General features: G+C 39.4%; 1 protein-coding gene across 6 annotated transcripts in view; it reads left to right on the forward strand.

The window, feature by feature from the left end:
* The window catches only part of SLC25A26 (solute carrier family 25 member 26), a 129,146-nt gene that overhangs the window by 103,399 nt on the left and 3,394 nt on the right, over positions 1-22,353 (forward strand). For all 6 annotated transcript variants that reach the window (XM_041761188.1, XM_041761185.1, XM_041761186.1 and 3 more), the window contains 3 exons: positions 13,945-14,014; positions 20,195-20,259; positions 21,372-21,445. In XM_041761188.1, the coding sequence (XP_041617122.1) occupies positions 13,945-14,014; positions 20,195-20,259; positions 21,372-21,445 (209 nt within the window). The remainder of the gene's footprint in view (positions 1-13,944; positions 14,015-20,194; positions 20,260-21,371; positions 21,446-22,353) is intronic.

Genomic DNA, 22,353 nt, shown 5'->3' on the forward strand with positions numbered 1-22,353 from the left:
TCTTTATATAGATGACTTGTGGATGTATAATTCTGTCATGGACTGCCTCCTCTGAGATACAGCCTTATGTGACCAGCTTCCTAATTGACACGTTCACTCAAGATGTCTCAGGCTACCCAGTGCAGGAGCAGGACCGAACTCTTGAGTTTTGTTCTCCTTCTCCCCAGCCTATTCCTTCCCTGTTGTCCCTGTCTCAGTAAAGAACATGAATATCTACTGCTTGCTGAAGTAGGAGGTAACGAATTATGCACAGTTCTCCTTCCCCCTCCTCATGACCCAGCCCATCAGCAAGTCCCCTGTTGGTGTTGAGACCTCTGACACAACTGTTGTTTCAGTTGGTATACATTCACTGCTCAGAAGATCTCCCTGATTCCATTCTTGCTTCCCAAAAATATCCTCTCTCCATAGCAGCCAGAGTGATCTTCTAAGGAAATAGATCATACCACTGTCCACTAAAACCCTTCAGTGACATCTCTTTGATACAGTTCTATGTCCTCTGCCCAGCCCCCCGACCATCTTATCCCCTACCACCCACCCCAACATATTCCAGCCACACTGTGTAGTTTCAGATGTAGAGTTCAGTAATTCATCAGTTGTCTACAAAACCCAGTGCTCATCACATCAAGTGCTCTCCTTTAATGCTGTTTCATTTATAATTAGTTTCTTTTAGAAGTATGTTCATAGCTATAACAAAGCTCTTACTGAGCTTTAGGTAAACAATAAGCATATTTTGGAAGGTTATGATAAAATCCCATGTAAGAATGTTACTTTTTTTGTATTATCTGAATATTTAACAGAAGTGTGCAGTGCAGTTTTAGAGGATTATTACGAATGGAGTCAGGTCTAAATAGGCTTCTGGCTACAGGATGTTACAAAATTGCAAAGCAGTAACTAGAAGAAATACAATCTTTAAGTACAGATGCAATTGTTGAAGCATAATGAAAATAAAATAAAATAAAATCATCTTGGTTACATAAGAGGATAGCACCATGCTGATGATTTTTTTAAGATGAAGTCATAACTTTGTAATAGAAATCAGAGGCCAATGGATTATTCTTTTAATTATAATACAATGTATAAAGTACTGATTTAGGTTTTTCGTGTATACTTTGTATTGTCAGTACTTTATAAAAAACTTTTTATTCAAGTGGAAGAGTTAATAACTTGTTTATTGTTCTTAATTCTTAATTTGATAATAGTTAAAATGTTTATCACCCTCCCAACTGACAACAAAATTCTCCCATACTCTTTAGCAGTCTGTATAATAGTATAGAAGATGCTCAGTGCTCATTGTCTCCACGTACACTTTTTCATTTCTGGTGTCTGTACGGACATGTTTGGTCAGAACATAGATTTCCAATAAAGGCATACTAAAGATGGAGAAGGGAATGATAACGGAGTAAAAGTGTGTACGTATGTGATTTTTGCCACACTAAGTTTGTACCCTAAATTAACTATAACATGTCATCAAGGAAGAAAACACCTGAAATTGAGAGCAAAGTAATTTTCTGTCCAGACCACTAGTCGAGTCAGAGCCTAAAGTGCTAGTAAGGATTTTATCAAAATCACAGAATGAAGCAGGGATCTTGAACAATTCAAAACTATAAGAACATTTGAGTTCTTAATTTTCATCCTGGAAGATATGGGACACTTTGTGTAAAAAGAGAAATCAGAATGTTGTAGTGTCCTTTTATTCTATTGATAAAAGTAATGGGTGACATTTTCTTGTTTCTAGGGCTACTGAGGGAGAGGCAGAGGGATCCCATAATACGGGAGTTGGGAAAATAAAAAATTCCTCCTACTTTTAGGTGGGATTCAATCTGTAAGCAAAAGGTTTGAAAATTCTTGTTTTGTGTAGTTTGTCCAAGGCAGATAGTGAAAGGTCAAGGCGTGTCCTCTATAGTAACGGCCTTGAGAGATGGCAAGAAAGGGTGTGGCTTCTGGATCTCTGGGCTCCTCTCCCAACCCTTGTTTAACCTGTGCACCCAGGTGCCTGGCATCCACAGTAGCTGCAGTTGAGAAGTCGCAGTAATGACAAGCAAGGCCCAGCACATTCCATGCAGGCTCCATTACTGAAGGTCAGGTTTAACCCTGCCTCACCAGTGCCACAGTTTAGAGGATAGGGAGTCAGGGTCCTCTGTCAAAAACAATAAAAAGCACACCAGGAGTCCTTTTTGTTTCTTGCTTTCTTGCTTTTTTAAGATTTTTAACTTACTCATTTGAGGGAGAGAGCACAAGCAGAGGGTGGGAGGCGGGGGGGGGGGGGGGAAGCAGACTCCCTGCTGAGCAGGGAGCCTAATGTGGGGCTCGATCCCAGGACCCTGCGATCATGAGCTGAGCCAAAGGCAGACGCTTAACCATCTGAGCCACCCCGGCGCCCCTGTCTTCTTTCTTTTATACATTTGTCTCCTACTTAGGCAAGTTTGTGACTTAAATGATAAATAGGATCAGTCAGATAGGAGATTACTATGATGAGTCACATGGACTTTTTTGGCTGCGACAGTGTGAGAAAAGAGGGGAGTTTACCATACTTTAGCTTAATCAGATTATCAAACATAGATATATATTAAACGGCACTTTAAAAAATGCCTATAATGATTCCAGTTCCTTTAGAGATAGAAAACTTTGCCAGTATTTGACTTCAAAGGATGCAGCTCTAGATTCACATGTAACCTCCTTTGAAAAATGGGAAAAAAGGAGTTCGCTTTTTGTTTTTGTTTTTTAGACTTGCTTTCTGGTTATTTGTGAGCATTTTTGGGGCTTGTTTAGTCTGTTTGGCTTGACTGTTCACTGGGATGGCGTTGCTACTGCTCCAGCCTCTCTATCTTGGTGGATCAGAGCCCTCTATCCCACTGAACCTAAACAGAACCTTGGAACCACTTAGCACAGCTCCTCGAAAAGCTCCACGACTCAAAGTGATGGAGGTGGAACCTACTTGCCATTCCTGGTTTATAGTGTTCTCTACTGAGCCAAGAATGAACATTTGAGATTATGTTTGGCCAGTTCTTGTCTTCCCCTGTTCTTTCACAAGAGTAAAGTCATCAAACACTGCTTACGTTGTAGGCACTCATCCAGTACCAGGTATTTGCCAACCTTCTTTGTATAAGGAACTATGCAGGGCCCTCTGAGATTCCAGAGTTGAAGGTAGTGAGCTCCCTGTCCTAGAGAATTAGGGGTAAGATGAGATAGCTTTTGAAGGTTAATGAAAGTTGTGACTCATTATTATTTATATTTTTCTGGTACTGTTAAGGATAGGTGCTTCCCCGTATATTTGTTCCAGATAAATGGGGGTCCTTAGTGCAGTACCTCAGTTCTTTTATTTTAACCTTAAAGATCTTTTATAACAATTGTTCCGTACTTAAATATAGCCAGCCAGGTATGCCTTTGCAGGCAGAATTATTAAAAATAATCATACCTTTTCTTGTTGACTCCCAGTCAACATCATGAACATCAGTTACAGTAATTTGTTTTAATTTTTATTCTGTGATACATTTAGATATTGTTAATAAAAAGAGACCTTTTTCCCTACCCAAAACTAACAAAAGCCATCTAATCTCAGATCCAGAAAACTCAGAAAATGGCCATTCAGAATAAATACCCCTCTAGTAAAATGTAGTAGCCACATTACCCCCAAATAATATTTTTAAACTATAAATCCTAAATATTACTAAACAACTCAGCGTTTGAGCCCATCTTGCTTTTGCTCAAGAATCATAAATGAAGGGTGCCTGGGTGGTACAGTCAGTTGAGCATCCTACTCTTGGTTTCGTGTTGGTGGTGATCTCAGGATCTTGAGACCCACATCAGGCTCCACACTCAGCATGGAGTCTGCTTGAGATTCTCTCTCTTCCTTTCCCCTTCTTCCCCATGCTCTTATGCTTCCATGTTCTCTCATAGATCTCTAAAAAATAATAAGTGAAATTTCTTTCCCTTTAATTACCAGCATAATCTTTCATTAAAGGCTTTTGTACAAATTCTTTTTTGTTAAAGATTTTATTTATTTGAAAGGGGGAGAGAGAGTGTGTGCACAAGCTGGGGGAGGGAAGGGGAAGAGGAAGAAGCAGACTACCCCCTGAGCAGGGAGCCTGATGTAGGGTTCGATCCCAGGACCCCAGGATCATGACCTGAGCCACAGGCGGACACTTAGCTGACTGAGCCATCCAGGTGCCCCTTTCTTACAAATTCTTAATACCTTCACCACCTTACTTGTCTAGAAAGCAAGTGTCTTAATGTCTCAAATAACCAAATATAGTTTAAGCACAAACAAGGTACATATCAACCCACACAGGGTTGGTGCTATTGACACATCTCTGAATGCTTTCTTTTCTTTTTTTTTTTTTAATTTTTTAAAAAATTTATTTATTTATGATAGTCACAGAGAGGAGAGAGAGAGAGGCAGAGACATAGGCAGAGGAAGAATCAGGCTCCATGCACCGGGAGCCCGACGTGGGATTCAATCCTGGGTCTCCAGGATCGCGCCCTGGGCCAAAGGCAGGCACTAAACCACTGCACCACCCAGGGATCCCCTCCGAATGCTTTCAAATCAACCTGCCATTGTAACTGTAATCAGCTTGTGTGTTATGAATGATCCCTAGTTGTCCGTTGGTAAATGTGTCTTCAGTTATGAAAGCTAGTTCTGTAGGAAAAACCCATTTTAGGCTTTTAGCTACTTGATTTTATTGCTAGAGCCATGGTATCACAGAAACAAAAGCTTAATTGTGGTCTCAATTATAGCTAATCATTTTCTTGGTTTAAAACTTTGCTTCGAAACTCTCCATTTAAGACATGTTAGTTCAAAACCATAATGAGGCACCACCTCGCACCCGTCAGAGTGGCTAAAGTTAACAAGACAGGAAATGAAAGAAGTCGGTGAGGATGTGGAGAGAGGGGAGCCCTCTTGCACTGTTGTTGGGAATGCAAGCTGGTGCTGTGCTCTGGGAAACAGTAGGGAGGTTCTTGAAAAGTTTGAAAATAGAACTACCCTGTGACCCAGCAATTGCACTACTGGGTCTTTACTCCAAAAATACAGATGCAGTGATCTGAAGGGGCACCTGCACCCCAGTGTTTATAGCAGCAGTGTCCACAGTAGTAACGCTATGGAAAGAGCCCAGATGCCTATCAACAGTTGAATGGATAAAGAAGATGTGGTATTTTACACACACACACACACACACACACACACACACACAATGGAATATTCCTCAGCCATCAAAAATGAAATCTTATATTTGCAATGATGTGGATATAACTAGAGGGTATTATGCTAAGCAACATAAGTCAAACAGAGAAAGAAAATTAAATGATTTCACTCATGTAGAATTTAAGAAACAAAACAGAGGAGCATAGGGGAAGAGAGGGAAAAATAAAACAAGCTGAAATCAGAGAGGGAGACAAACCATAAGAGACTCTTAATCTTAGGAAACAACTGAGGGTCACTGGAGGGGGAGGTAGGTGGTGTGATGGGGTAACTGGGTGATGGGCATTAAGGAGGGCATGTGGTGTTAGGAGCACTGGGTGTTATATAAGACTGATGAATCACTGAACTCTACCTATGAAACTAAATAATAATAAAGACATGTTAGTATATGAATACTACACAGAGAGATGATTCATTTAATTGAAAAATAACATGTTAAGCAATTGTTGCTTTGTTTTTAAAGTGTATGTGCAAAAGCTACACAACAGCTCCATCAGCTACTGCCTGGAGAGCATTTGAATGTCTCTGATATGTTAGAAAGTTCTGGTGGTAGGCTGACAATACTAAGGCCCGCACAGAGGATTATCTTTTCTGTTGTCTTAAATTATCATCTCATGGTATTAATTTGGAACTGAGTAGATGATTCTGTTCACATTCCTATCCTTGTACCACAAAAAGCATTTGGTAAAGTTTCATAATCTTGCAAAATTGGAAGCTACATAACTACTTTTGAATTTAACAGCTCAAGTCCCAAACTGAGTTTTCCTATGTGAAAGCCAAAACACTTATTTTCAATTTGTTATTCATTCATAGGACAATAGTGTACATTTGGGTAGGTCTTTTGAAGTGAAAAACAAAGCCTTCTCTTCATGCTCTACTTTAATAGAAAACACCTGATCCAGACTTGGACTCCTAGCCATTTCATAGTATTGGGCCTGGTGTTTGCTTTCTATCCTTTGAATGAATACTCAGGCTAGTAGCTATTATCTTGGGGGTTAAGTAGGGGTGGAGATGGCAGGAGAGGCCAAATTACCTCATGCCCTTCTTCCTCTAATAGGCTTTGAGCAATGAGTGCGGACTGACTTGGAAAATTAAGATAACCTGATTATTTTGTAGTGCTACCTTTAGGTATTATCTGGATTCCTTATAATATCCTAATGGATGATAAAAATCATGTTAATTTTTAAAAAGCTGATGCTAAAACTTGCATACCTTTAAACAATATGAATGATAACATTCAATCAAACTCTATTTTAGTAGTTTCTAGTCTGCTGTATTGATCACTGTACTCTGGTCATATAAGATGTCAACATTAGGGGAAGCTGGGTAAAGGGTATATGGGAACTCTATTATTTTTGCAACTTTTCTGTGAGGCTAAAGTTATTTCAAAGTTAAATCTCTAAGCTCTTAGAAATATTTTCTATCAAGCTGCAGTATAGAAACTTAACATTATAAAAACTAAGCCATGAACCAGCCCCCAGGCAGCTGTGAGAATAAGATGGTGAGAGCATAGTAGATTATTTGCTCTCGTTCTCATCTAGAATCTTGCAGCTCTACAGGGAAATATGCCTGCCTCTTGTCACTCACTGACATTCCTAATCAAAAAACAAAAAACTGCAGAAGCAAAATTAAGAGCATATCTGCCTAATTACTTCCACTTGAAATTTCTCCTTGACCTGAGATATTAGCAGGTGTTTTTGGATTCACCTGAAAATTTCATTTTTTTATTTGAGGGAAGAAAGGAAACAGCACACTAAATTGGGATAAATAAATCAATACTATGTAAAGTATAGAGATCTGCTTTTTTATTCTTATTTATTTTGGTACACGATCTCCATTGTAAGAGTTAAGGCTTCCAAGACTCTGGTTCTTCATATTTGGACTGTCCCTCATCCCCACACTCCCTAGTCATTTATCTGGCTGCAAAGAAACCATTAGACCTCCATGGCAGTGGAAATACTCATTTAGATTGAGAAATTATGGCAATTTAAAATGTTTTGATCCTTAAAAAAAAAAACCTCATTATAAACCCACATGATTTTAAACTTTCATAGATGTCAAAATATTTTCTCTAATCATTTATATATTATAATGTAGCTTTACCAGAAGTTGAGCTATGTATAGTAGTGCGAAATCTTACAGTGTTACATATATATTATCCTGTCTACAAGACCTGTGGCTTTGCGGGGGAGCCACCAACCACTTTAGTTCCCCCACTTACTGTCTCTGGCTTTAGGCAATTTACTTAACATTGTTGAACACTGCCTCCACACCTGTGTTTGCTGATAATACATATTTTCCAAAATTAAACGGGAAATGTAAAATCTTTAGCATACTACCTGGAACATGCTAGGTACTCAGCAAGTGGTAATTACTAGTCAGTAGTAATCATTCATACTGTGGCCTGCATTGTTTTGGTTTTTTTTTTTCCATTTTGCAGTCTACTCTTAAACTACTGAAAAGTCATAAACAATATATTTACACTTCTAGTGAGTAACCTTTCCTGTCTTCCTGGCCAGTATTTTTTTTTCTTTTTTTCTGATCTCAGTCCTCTGGTCCCTGTACATACATGAGCAAATCTGTCATTTCACAATACTTTAATAATTCACATACAGTACTTTTTTGCCAATCAGGTTCTTGTTATTGGTAGTGGTGTTTAATGAATTTTAAAGTAGCTCCCAAGCGAAATATTTGCAAATAACATTTATCTTTTTAGCTTGGTCTCTTTATATTTCCAAAATTTTTTATTTAGACAATTCCTTGTTTGAAAAAACCATTACAGTCATATCACTTAAAATAAGTTGTTTGAGGCAGTGACATAGTTTGTTCATTCACTTGGATATCTTAATATCATTCCAGAGGAAATTATGGGCTATATGTGTAAGTAAAATGTCTTACAAATATCATTCTCTTTGCTGTCCAGACAACTATAACCTGTAGATCCAAGTCTACATGTTTTAATACTTTGTACCAGATTGTCTCATACCCATTCCAGTTCTGCTAACTACCCATTTAAACTGGGCAAGTTGCCTAACTTCCCTGAGCCTCAACTTCCCTGTCTATAAAATGAAGATAAAATGATACATACCTCAGAAGATTGTAGGTAAGATGATATGAATGAATGTATGTGAAGTGTTTAGTACCTGAAATACAAGTAAATTCTACAGAATTGTCTATTGTGGTTGCCGTTATGTTAGTTGTATCATACTGTTTGCTACTGATGTTTCTCGCTTGATTCTAAACCTTTTGGTTCTGGAGATTTCTTTTCAAATACAAAATGATTTCTTTAAATGTTCTTAGACTAAACTATTCAGGCCAGGTAATAGTGGAAAGTTATACTAATCTATGGAGATGTTATTTTTTAAACTGTCTTCAGCCATTTGAGTCTGTTTTGATTAGGTATCTCCCAAACCAGTTTTTTTACTTCCTAGATTAGAGCAGGCACTTCTGTGAAACCTTTATCACCTCTCGTCTCTATGTTATAAACCTTCTCTACCCATACTGTACTCCTGCCAAATATTAGACCGAGGAATGGCTGCTCTTCTTTTTCCCTTTGAAAAAAAGTGCCTGATATCCAGTACAGTACTCAGTAAATATTGAATTGATGAATTACATAACGTCTTTGATTTTCCCCCTCCTGTATGACATGTAATTCACATCTTGTTATTCTTTTTTTTTTTACATCTTGTTATTCTTTATTATTGCTTATAAACATCATTATCATTAGTTTTGTAAGTCTGCTTTGAGTAAATTTCTGCTCTGTGGAGCATTTGAAAATATCTGTATATTAATGGAAGATGGACTTCAGTGAAGGATTTTTCACTAAAGTCCAGTTCAGGTTTCATATTCTTTTTCTAAAAATTCAGCAAAGTAAGTAATGGTATTAGAATTGGCCTTAGCCTGATAAAATACACATTTTTCCACCTGAAAAGTAAAAAAAGATGATGTTCTCCTGTTTGGTTTCTTAAGCTGTTGCCAGTGCTGGTATGAGCTCTGGAGAAGATAATGCTTTCTGCAAAAGCACAGAGATATTTGCAAATACTAAGTTCACTGAAAAGATACAAAGTACTACACTCAATGGCAAGACTATCTTCAGAAAGATGTGTGTAGTAAATCATTTTTTAGCTTCTCTCCTTTCATATGATGTTTACAAAAATCTGTTTGGCAGCTGCACTCTTAGTCTAGTGAATTTAATAAATGCACTTTTTAAGTAATCATGCTTATCATTTAGGTGGAAGGGAATGTTGGGAGCCCTCAGATAACACATATTGTTATATATCTAATTTGCTTTGTTAGGTGTCTGACTTAAAGCTGTTTGCTGATTTCAGACTAAATTACAAAGCTATCATAATTAGAACAATAGAGTATTGGCATAAAAACAGATATATAGACAGTGGAACAGAAAAGAGTTTAGAAATAAATCCACACATATACAGTTAATTAATTGATGACAAAGGAGCCGAGAATATTCAGTGGGGGAAAGGACAGTCTCTTCAGTAAATGGTGCTGAGAAAACTGGACAGCCACATGCAAAAGAATGAAACTGGACCAATATCTTACATCATACACAAAAATTAACTCAAAATGGATTAAAGACTTAAACACAAGACCTGACACCATAAGACTCCTAGAAGAAAACATAAGAATATTTTTAAAAATCTGGCACCAGAAGCAAAAGCAATAAAATCAGACATAAACAAATGGGACTACATCAAACTATAAAGCTTCTGCACAGCAAAGGAAATCATCAACAAAATGAAAAGATCACCTACAGAATGGGAGAAGATAATTGCATATCATATATCAGATAAGGGCCTAATATCCAAAATAACAAAGAATTCATATAGGACAGCAAACAATCTGATTTAAAAATGGGCAAAAGATCTGAATAGACATTTTTCCAAAGAAGACATACAGAAGACCAACAGGTACATGAAAAGATATTCAACATCACTGATCATCAGGGAAATGCAATTCAGAACCACAATGAGATATCACCTTCTACCTGTCATAATGGCTGTTCTCAAAAAGACAAGAAATAACAAGTATTATTGATGGGGATTTGGAGAAAAGGAAGTTGGTGAGAATGTGAATTGGTGCGTCCACTATCGAAAATTGTGTGGAGATTTCTCAAAAAAATGAAAATAGAACTATCATATCATCTGGCAGTCCCATTTTTGGGTACTTATCTGAAGGAAGTAAAAATACTAACTTGAAAAGATACCTGTATCCCTATGTTCATTGCAGTGTTATTTAACAATAGTAAAGACATGGAAACAACTGTGCATCGATGGATGAATGGATAAGGAAATTGTGTGTATACACATGTGCGTGCGCGTGCGCACACACACACTGGAATAGTATTCAGCCATAAAATATGAAATTTTGCCATTCATGACAACATGGATGGACCTCAAGGGCATTATGCTAAGTGAAATAAATCTGAGAAAGACAAATACTGTATGGTCTCTCTTTTATGTGAAGTCTAAAAACAAACAAACAAACAACTGTTCATAGGTACAGAGAACACTTAGGTGGTTGCCAGGAAGTAGGGGTAGAGGAGTAATGGATGAAAGAGATCAAGAGGTAAAAAGAAAAAAGGCAGTAAATCACACACAAAAGTTATTGAAGTTGACAAAATAGGGCCATATATGTATTTATATGGCACCATTCTCATTTCTCTAGCAACCTCAGTCTTCCAGATATAACTGCAGTGGGGAAGTATTGAGAATAGGAAATTAGTACTAAGTTTGCTATTCTTCTTTCAGTTGTGCTATGTTTGATCGTCTCTAAAAATGTCATGCCACCATGAGTTGGTAATTATATTATCCTAACAATTTTAATAAATATATTCAAGAAGTCTTTTTTATAGTATTTGTCATCAGCTTTGCCATGAATACCATTATGTTAAAGGTCCTACCAGTGCAGTAAGGCAAGAAGAACAAAAGGCAGTAATCCATATTAGAAAGGAAGAAATGAACTTGTTTATTCACAGATGTGATATAGAAAATACAGAGAAGCTACTAGAGCTGATAAATTTAGTAAGTTTGCAATATACAAAATCAGTATATAAAAGTCAATTCTGTTTCTACATATTAGCAACAATCAATCAGAATCTGAAGTTAAGGCAGTGCCATTCACAATAACATCAAAATAGGAAATACTGAGGGACAAATTTGAATATTCAAGTGTAAGACCTATATACTGAAAGCTACAAAATACTTTTGAGAGAAAATAATGGAGGCTTCAGCAAATGGAGAGATATACTGTATTTATTCGTTGGAAAACTCAGTATTGCCAGTACTTACATTCTCCAGAATGATCTATCATTCTATTTTGTAGAAATTGATAAACTGATTCTCAAATTCTGTGGAAATGCAAAGAACCTAGTATAATAAGAAAATTTTGAAAAAGAACAAAGTTGGAGAATGTTTCATGATTTCAGGGATTTACTGTACAGCTGTGGTAGGTAGTTTCCAATTGGTGTTAAGATAGATCTATAGATTGGAGCAGAATAGAGTCTAGAAACAGATCAATACATATATGGACAACTGATTTTTGACAAAAGTGAGAAATCAGTTCATTGGAGAAAGGATAGTCTTTTCCATTTGCTGGAACAATGAACTTTTCATACGTAAAAACAGAACAAAGAATTTCAATCCATACTTTGCAGCATACATAAACTCAAAATAAATGGTAAATCTAAATATAAAACCTAAAAAGCATTTCTAGAAGAAAACACAGGTGAATTAAGGTCTGAGTTAGGGATTTCTTCTATGTGCCACCAAACTGAGATCCATAAAAGGATAATTTGAACTTCATCAAAATAAAATATTTTTGTCCTTTAATAGATAACCGTTAAGAGAATGAGAAGACAAATTATGGTCTAGGAGAAAATATTTGCTAATGACTTGTATCTAGAATATATAAAGAACTCTCAAAACTCAGTAACTAAAAAACCAATTCAATAGAAATGTGCAAAACATTTGAACAGACACTTCACTAAAGAAGATATAGGGAGGGGCACCTGGGTAGCTTAGTTGGTTAAGCATCCAACTCTTGATCTTGGCTCAGGTCTTGATCCTCAAGGTTGTGAGCTCAAACCCTACACTGAGGCTCCATGCTGGGTGTGGGTGTGGAGCCTACTTAAAAAAAAAAAAGATGATGATGATATAGGGATGGCATATAAACGTACGTGAAAAGAAACTCAACATCAGTCATTAGGAAAATATGAATTAAAACCACAGTGGCATACTACTGCACGCTTTTATGAATGGTTAAAATTTAAAAATCCCAATAATACTGTTGAAAGGATGTGGAGAAACGAACTGGTCAGGATGTAAAGTGGTACAACCAATTTGGAAAATGATTTTGTAGTTTCTTATAACAAGTTAAACATATTCTTACCATGAGATCTCCTAAATATTTCCCCAAGAGAAGTGAAGGCATGTGTCCGTATAAAATATATAAAAATATATATGTGTGTGTGTGTGTGTGTGTGTGTGTGTGTGTGTGTATGTTTATAACAGGTTTGTTGGTAACAGCTAACAACTGGAAAAATCCCAAATATGCTTCAGTAGGCAGAAACCTAAACAAATAATGATATATCTACACAATGGAATATTGCTTAACAATTAAACAGGTATGAAGTGTTGATAGAGACAGCAACATGGACGAATCTTACAAAAATTCTGAAGGAAAGAACCCAGGTTAAAAAAAAAATGAATGACAAAAAAAATGAATGTCTAATTACTTTTACATAAAATTCTGGAAAAAGCAAACTAATCTAGAGTGACAGATCAGATTAGTTAGGGGGGTGGTGAGGAAGGGGCAGGAAAGAGGAGGAAGGACAGAGAAGCCTTTTTGGGTTGATGGATTTGTTCACTATATTAATGATGGCAGTGATTTTTTGTGCCTGTGTCAAAACTTAAGTTGCAAACTTTAAATATGTGTAGTTTATTGGATACAGTTGGACACATTCTTATACCTCAATAAACCTAAAACAAAACAAAAAACACGGTGCAAGCTCTGCTGTTAGAAAGCCTGAATAAAAGATGGATAATAACAGGGCCCAACTCTTAGGGTTATTGTGAGGACTTGGTGTTAACATGTGTTCAGAGACTAGACCAGGGCCTGTCTCAGAGACAAGAGTCTTCTACTGGGTCACCAGCTCTTTGTGAGCAAAGTACCATGTCTCTGCCACCTTCTTGTCTAGTGTGAAACTTGATGGGTATTTATTGGTATAATCCTCAACCTCTGTCATTGAACAGTGCAAAAAATGTTTTGACAAATTTTAAACCCATACTTAAGTAACAGAATTAGCATCTTCCAGACATGTGCAGTATGAATAAAGATTGAAAAAAGAACTAAGGACTGTGGCAGACCCTGCTCTGGACTAATTTGCAAATTATTGTATGTTTAGAATTAAATGGGAAATACTTGAAATGTTACATTGTCTTAGAGATGTATCTTTATTTTTATTTGTACACATACACACCAGTGTGTGTATATCATACATATTTCCTGAAAATTGTTTCCTTTGAGCACTTGAATGTGGCTGTCACTCTTGTTTCTTTGACTTATTTTAGAATGCAGTTAAGTCCTTGGGAAAATCACTTATGTCATCAGTGAGGAATGTCACCAAAATAGCTTCTCACTTAAGTTCCCATCCCCAGAGCTAACCCACAGGAGGTTCCGATAAATTCAAATATTTAATAACTTGTATTTTTCTTTCTCCTTTAACACAGGCCCTCTGGTCCTGGAGGCAGGATCATGTGGTGGATTGTTGGCAGTCAGCAGTCTGTGGAGCTTTTGCAGGTGCAAAGGATTATATTATACTGGGAAAGACCAAAGGGGGGAGAAAAATGTGAAAATATTAACTATGCAAAAACAACATTCTTTAGAAATTCCAGATTGTTTAGATGAAGAGAGTTCCACTAGTTGTTTGAGAAAGAGTGTCTTAGGGAAAAAAAGAACTGCTAAAAAGGTGTCTGCTTGAAAGACAACCAATTTGTTTTTGACAAATTTTTCTTTTTTCTTCTTATCTTTATTAAAGCCTTCACTCAGGCCCTTGGATTATCTTAAAGATGATTTATAAAGTCCTCTCTGGGAAGAGACTTGCTGTGGGTGCAGGGCTGACTATGCAGCTGTCTGCCTTGAGCAGTGCTTTGGGGGTTTCAGTGATTTCTGCAGAAGGCAATGATTCACGGTTCGTGTGACATGTTTGACAGCCCCACAGATTAACTAGTGTCAGGAGAGCTGAGGCTGCTCAGCAAACTTACCGAAGGCTAAACGGGTCTGTGGAGAAAATATGGAGATCTAAACATCTGGGCATTTTCTAGACATTAAACCAAGAGCAAAGCGACAATATGCAATACTGTGTTATCCATTGCTAAATCGTGTGCATTTTCCAGTGAGGTTGTAATAAGAACTCAGGTGCTTTAAAAAATTAAATAAGTGATAGTTTTAATGGCCTAAGAGAGAGGTACATTTTGCATTACAAATAAAGGTAATTTAGAATTATGGTTGAAATAAAACGAAGTGGAGATTTGCCAGAAATTGTAGACTGCTAGTTTAGATGTGTAGCCAGTAAATAGATATGTAGTTTTAGGATGTGCACTTTATTAGAAAATAATAAGGTTGGTTTTTTTCCAATTTGTTTAATGGTTGTTGGGATTGGGTTTTTTGTTGTAGTGATTAGGAAAACAAAAAACATGTATTTTATAGGATTCCTTATTAATAATTGGACCCATTTGACTTGCAGAATTGATAATCAAAAATAAGAATCTTGCCTCTAGACACAAAGCCCACTCAGACTGATTATGACAGGTAATTGTTTCCACATGACACATAGTCATTAGCTATGTTAAATGAGTAGGTGGTCTTGATTCACTTTCCAGAGGTCAAGAGTCTTTGCTCCCCAGTCCTTAAGAGAAATGGGTGATTTTTTTTTTTCTAGTCCTTCCAAGAGACAAAGTGAGCATTATGGAAATTTAGTCATCCTGGGTAGGGAAGGGCACATCTTAAATGTAGCAATACCATAAAACTTCCATGTGTTGAAGCAAGAAGTATATATTCTCTGGTCCCATTCCTGAAGTAGCTAATTCAAAGATTTGCTTACAAGCATCGTTTCTATGAAGGAAATGTGCATTCACTACAGTCTCTTTCCAAATAATGCTTTGTGATAAGCACTAAGCGCTTAGATTAGAAGGACAGGAAGATAAACTTTATCAGCCATCCACTGGGCGGTAGGTCTGGGGGGCCAGGCCCTTTTCAGAGTGGAGGCTCATCTGAGAAGTGCAGCTGGGTAGTGCTCTGCCCCAGTGGCTGATGGAAGCTGCATCGTGGAGGAGGCAGTGGGCTAGCCCAGAGCCATGTACCTGGTGTGGGCCCGCTTGCTGGACTCAGAGAGTTGTCAGGGCTCAGTTCTGCCCCCAACTAAGGAAGGAGACTTTGGGGCCTTCTTCCTTACCTGTAACACAGATGCACCCCCGCTGCCTTAGCAGGGATCACTGCAAGGATAGGTGGGGATAATGTGTGTATTGGCCCTTATAAGCTCTGAAATGGAACTGATCGATGGGGGTATGTTTCTACTGCCGTAGCAACAGCCAACACCCAGAACATGAAAAGCTGTCTCACGTTCATATTGACAGTTGCATTGAGAAAATAACATATTGATAGAGTTACTCTGTATAATCATGCAGACTGAAAAACTCCTCCAATTCAGTTCAGCTGAGGTTCTGGTAAGTGAAGGAGTTTGTCTACGTCTGCACAAATCCATTGAAGGTAGATCCCCATATATATAGCAAAAGACAAAACAAGTATATTTTTGTTTATATTCCTCTTGTTTTAAAATTTAAGTTGGTATGTTGATCCTGAGGGATACAGTTACTATTTAAAAACCTTTGTGAAGGATAAACATCGTTTAAAAATATTCCAGCTTGTGAAAAAGTGATGCACTGTGGGAGTCTGGTGCCAGTATGCCCACCACACTAGAGAGGACTAATGACGTGCTGTCCCAGACCACTCTTCACAGGCCTGACGTCCCTCCCCACCACATGCTCAGACCCTGCAGCCTCACTTGGCCACCAAGGCTGTGATAAGACTGGCCTTCTATCAGAAATCAGGTTATTCATCCTTGTGCACTTTTCCAGTTTTAAACTGGTTAAATGATCCTGGATGAACCACACTCTGTGCTATCTCTGGCACTCTTCTGTGCCCATGCTTGTTTTATAAACTACTTGGCACAAATATCCAAAAATGTCCCCTGAGATTGGAGGTGTTGATGGCTTGTCATGCTCAGAAATTCCCTTGGCTTCTGGTCAGGGGTTAAACGAGGGGAAAAAAAAAGATTTTGCCAACTTCCTCACTTCAAGTTAATTTTTAAACATAAAGCCATAATTCAGCTTAAGTAATTATGACATTTGCTACTAGAGTGATATGTACTATTCTAGGGTTCTTTGGTCAGTTTCTCATAATTAACATCTACTTACATTTTCTAAGGGAGAAGGAGCAGGACCCAAAGACAGAGGGTCGGAGGGACAGAGAGGGAGAGATATTCCCATGGTTTGAAATTCTAGAATATGGGGCGCCTGGGTGGCTCAGTCGGTTAAGTGTCTGGCTCTCAGTTTCTGCTCAGGTCATGATCTCATGAGTCATGAGATGGAGCCCTGCACTGAGCTCCATTGGGCTCCGCACTCAGTGGGAGTCTGCTTAAATATTTTCTCCCTCTGCCCCTCCACTCGTGCGCAGGTGTATCCTGTCCTCAATCAATCTTTAAAACAAAAAAGAAATTCCATAACGGAGTAAAGGATTTATCTGGGTAACAAATGATAAGGCCTAACACAACCTTGAATCACAAACAAAAACACTTTCGCTGTTGTTGAAGCACTCTGTGTCTGTATACTTGGGTGGAGATCGTGCATAGGAGGTGCATGGAGATGCTATTCTTGCTGAGGCTCATCAGGAGAGAGGAGGCCAGGGAGGTTCCTGCATGTCAGCACTGCCCACTGCTGTCCCCACCACTTTCACAGCTGCTTCTGGGAGGTGACAGCTCCAGACTTGTTGTAGGGAGGTGGCCCTTTGTTTGGAGTGGTGAAGAACCTACATTTGTTCCCTAAGGATGCATGAGATGTCATTTCATTGTAAACATACATTTTCCCCTGAACTTGGTCTTTGAAAGCAGTTGGCCTAACATTCTGTAAACACCTAACTCTTGTGGAGCCCCTAGAAAGTTATTTCATGTGTGATGTGAGCGCACAGGCAGCCTACAGTTGGCTGCACCAAATAATTATTTCCTGTCTAATAGGGTAGCATGTTCCTTGTATTTATTACTAGCAGTTTACAGTTCCCTTAAGTGAGATGTAGAAAATCACTGCATTTTAACTTTTAAAAGCACAGGTCCCCAACCCCCTCCGCACTGTAACCCATTATTTTATTACGTGATCCTCACAGGCCTTTCTTTGCAACCTCATAAAAAACATTGTGAAGGCTGTATATTAAAGCAGTCCTTGATATTTGAAGACATTAGAATTGATTTATTAATAACTCATAAAATACAGCTACCATCATAGTAAAATTAGGACCTATTTAAGCATATTTGTTTTTTCCTTTGCCTTTTCTTCCTATTCCTGGTAGGACACAGCAGTGTCTAAGAGCATATTGGCAGGCAGCCACAGTAAGGGAAAGGTGCACTTTTGCTAATGGCCAAGACAAGTTTGATGCTTGGTGCCCACGTTTATGAGAAGACAAACACTAGGCAGTGAAGGTAAGTTAGGAAAGCTTGAGTGGTCAGACAGGGGGCAGGTAATGTCTTCGCCAACTTTTAAGGCTTCAGAGTTGGTCTAGGTTAGTTTGCGAGCATTTTCAAATAGGATAATGGTGTATACACTTCTGAGTTTTAACAATCAGACACATTTTAATGTCTTTTCATGTATCAGAGTCATCATGTAATAAATGAGCACTACTTTTGGAGCTAAGATGCATGTGGTTTTGAGTCCCAGCTCCATGCTGGGTGGCCCTGAGCAAGTTGTCTATAAAGTAGAATAGTAATCCCCGTGCAAACAAGATACAGTAATTAATGACAGCACCTGGTACAGTCCCAGAGTGCCAGGTACAAAGGAGGCCCAAGTATTAGCTCTGAGCTTCCCCTTCCTCATCTCTGAGAGGATGAGTTGAAACTTCGGGTTTGTAACAACTACAGATGCTTATCCAGGGCACCTGGCAAGCATTTTTGAATGCCTGCTGTGTGTGCTGGGCTAGAGCCATGAAGGAAAATCACACATTCTCTCTGCTGTTGCAGAAAAGAGGCAGTGTCCTAGACATTTGGCACAGACTCACTTAGTCCCTGTGTCATACTGTTAACTGCTTTTTACAGGTGAAAAAACTGAGGCCCGTAGCACACTCAGTGACCATGAGCTCATGTTCTGGAGTCAGTAATGTTCAAGTCTCAGGCACTGCACTAAGTAAAACCTTCTTTCTGTGAGTTCTGTATCCTCAGTGAGCCTCAGTTTCCCTACCTGTAGCATGGGGTAGCGGTTACAGAAGTACCTGTCTCCTGTGGTGCTTTACCTCCAAAGTAAGTGCTGTACCTAAGGCCAGGCAATGAGTAGAGTAGGGGTTTCAGGCTTGGTCTCCCTGACTCTGAAAGAGTTCTTCCGGGATGGGGCCTGCAAACCCTGGCAGCCAGTGAGGGAAACAGAGTTGGATACTATCAGATTTAGGGTGGGCGTTTTGGATAATATGGTTCACTGCCTGAAGTTGAATAAGTACCTGAATTTCAGGCAGCTTTTGAATCCCAAGGAAAATGTTTCAGATGTTCTTAGCACAAAAGTAGCTAAAACAAAAGGGGACTCTAGTACTTATGTAACTGATCATCATTAGCCTCCTGATATGTGTCTTTTGTGAGTAATCAAAAAATGGAACATAAAAGCATGAATGGATACATCTTTCAACAAGTCAGTGTCATAATACATGTTACCAGAGTTCAGTGTGAGGATCTTATTTCTACAACATGTTAATAGAAAGATATTTGGTGGAGATCAAGTGACCTTCACATGCCACAAAAATCAGAGGGAGAGATGTTATTTCTGAGCATCATTCGCCCCTATAAAACTGTGCAGCCTAGCTCATGGAAGCTGAATCTTTAGAAAGCCCTTTTGGGTTTATTCTTTCTATCTCCTTAAGTAAGGCCTCTTGGGGATTAAAATACATCTTTGCATCACACCAAATAAAATAAAGACACCATATACTGTGATTTCTGTCCATAGATATGGGTATTAAAATGTGTGGATTTTTAAAATACCAGCTTGGCAGTCATGGTATTCCATGGAAGAGAAGGTGGGAAGGAAGCTGTAGGAATTTTGCCTGTTGAATCAAGACTAACTGGAAGAGGGTGCAGAGTGGGGCCTAGAAATGTCACTCCCTGGCCTGGCCTGTTATCTGAAGCCTGCATATACAGAAAGCTTTTACTCTTTTAACTCAGAGAATGTAGTCATTAATACCAAAAGTCCTTATAGCAGTATGCATATTTCTGTTTGCCCATTTTGTCTTAGCCCAGAAAAGACAGGTATTTTGGAGTCGGGATAAAGAACAGTGGTCCATAGAAGGCATGGGCCTCCAGGACTCACTGGGAGCAATGAGCTTCTCATACTGACAGTGGGTGTCTAAACATAGACACACAACCATGTATACACACAGGTTTGTTGCTCCACAAAAGAGCAAGATAAATTATGGCCCCCCCCCCTTTTTTTTTCCTCACCTGAGTGTATAAAGCATTATCCTGTCATCTCTTTTATGTGTGGTTTACCATCACTACAAAAGCAATGCAGCAGGTGGATTTTGCATGTGTGCATCCTCTTTTTAAATCTGTCCAATGGGGGTAATGATTAGGGAGGGATTTTTTGGCAGTTGCGAGGAATTGTAAAATAAAAGACCACACCGTGTAACACAGTAAACAACAATACCTCCTTTATGTGTTGGGTATTTTTATATGCACAGGTGGATTTGCAGCTGCAGTCACCACACCTCTGGATGTGGCAAAAACAAGAATCATGTTGGCAAAGGTAAGTGTAAAATAACGTAATGTAGATACAACAGATGCTGGTACGTGGTTAGCACTAGGGCTCCTATGTATATAAAGTGAATAAAAGCAGTGTAACACTTCCCTGTAATAGCAGCCTTATGCTGCCTCCTGGACCACTCGTGAAATGGACACATTGTTGACTAACTGTAGTCATACAGTGTCTGTATAGCATTTTAACCTTTACGAAATTCTCCTCATTCTGTAAGCAAGTGGGGCGGTTTTTACGGGTGACATACCTGAGGCCCAGAGAGTTGACTTGCTTCATGCTATGCAGCAGGTAAGCTAGAGGCTCTGAACTCAGGCCAGATGAATCAGGACAGTTGTCAGAATGGTTTAAAAAAATTTTTTCGGGGGATCCCTGGGTGGCTCGGTGGTTTGACGCCTGCCTTGGGCCCAGGGCGTGATCTTGGCGTTCCAGGATCGAGTCCCACATTGTGCTCCCCGCAGGGAGCCGGCTTCCCCCTCTGCCTGTGCCTCTGCCCCATGAATAAATAAATAAAATCTTTAAAAAATTTTTTTTCATTGAAAAGATGATACAGAAAAAGCTAGACCAAGATCTCATGGAATGCGATGTGCATAACATATCTGGGGCACAACAATAGAAAAAAAAGTCCTACCCTTACGGAGAAGTGGAAAGATGAATGCGAGATTCTAATATGTAGGTTGACAAGGCCAAACCTGAGAGTATCGGTCGGTCCTGTTTTAAATTGAACACAGTACTCTTTACTAAATGTGTTTATTAGCTACTTGGGTGAGTTCACAGCTGGACCGGCTGTATGATTATGGCCCATTCTTCCCAGAGCACTTACTGTTGTTCTCAGTCTTCTTCCGGTCCAACAGCTGTCGGTGGATTATCCAGTGAGCTCTGCATCCAGCTCAGTACTGAGAGCCTAGGAAAGGAGCTTCCTGGGAGGCTTACCTGTGGGCTTGAATGGAAGGGCTTCTGGTCTAGTGCGGTCCGGGGGCCCTGACTCCCGAGAAACTCCCCACTGTTTCAGACTGTCCTAAAGGGTGGTGGTGGGAGCTGTGCATCTGACGATCAGTTGGGGAATTTCATAAGATAATGGCTCTGTCTGTTGTCCTGTTACACAGGCTGGTTCCAGCACCGCTAGCGGCAATGTACTCTCTGCGCTGCACGGGGTCTGGCGGACGCAGGGGCTGTCAGGGTAAGGACAAGAAGGAAGGTGAAACTGCCTTTCCGCCCCTCCCCCGGCTCTTCCTCCCTTAGCCCGAGCGGGATGAACCCCTTTCCTTCCTTCTGGTCGGTCTGGTTGGGTCTCTGTTTATACCACATAAAACATACTCGATGTCGCCTATGTGAGATGCTACTGCACAGTCAGGTTGACGGAATGTCTAGCCACGTGATTGCCAGACTTGGCCATCTCAGTGTTGGAGGACATCCACGTGCACCCCCCCTACCCCCCCAGGTTCTGGGCTGCAGCTCTGAGCAAACAGGCTTCCAGTTACGTAATTTAGGAATGCAAGGGAGCCAGGGTAACATTTAGAGGAAAGCGCTTGTGGTTGGGGAGACTTAGGACTGTTATCAGTAACAGCTATTTTCCCTGTACCACCGAGCGTGTGGTCTTGCTTAGAACCCGCTCTGTGCTTTCCTCAGCGCCGCAGACTTCTAGCATCGTGTCTTCAAACGCCTGCTTTTCAAAACGTGCTTTTCACGTTGCTTTTACAATCTATAAAGAGATCCAAGTGTTGGGTCTACAGGTGTGCAAAATTACAGCGTTCTCTTTGGAATGGCCTACGAGTGATTTTCCTGAGAGAGCAAAGCCTCAGCCTCCTCCTGGAGGGCCAGGAGTGAGCGTTGTGGCAGGATTTGGCTGGTGGGGAGAGCAAAGCTGAGGCAGTGCCACCTCCTCGTCCAGGTGCCATGTTGGTGATTTGATTATAGTGTTGTGTGCACTTGCCAGGTTTTTCTTCCAGCTGGCTGATAGTTGGGGAACATGAGGCATATTGATCAGGACCCGGGTAAGGTTTTTGCAGGAGAATGGCCCCATTTTCTATTCAAAATTTCCAACTGATAGTTTGAAAAGTAGGTCGTGTCAGGTGGTTTTGTTGAATG

The sequence above is a fragment of the Vulpes lagopus genome, chromosome 7, assembly GCF_018345385.1.
Source record: "Vulpes lagopus strain Blue_001 chromosome 7, ASM1834538v1, whole genome shotgun sequence".
NCBI classification, from domain to species: domain Eukaryota; kingdom Metazoa; phylum Chordata; class Mammalia; order Carnivora; family Canidae; genus Vulpes; species Vulpes lagopus.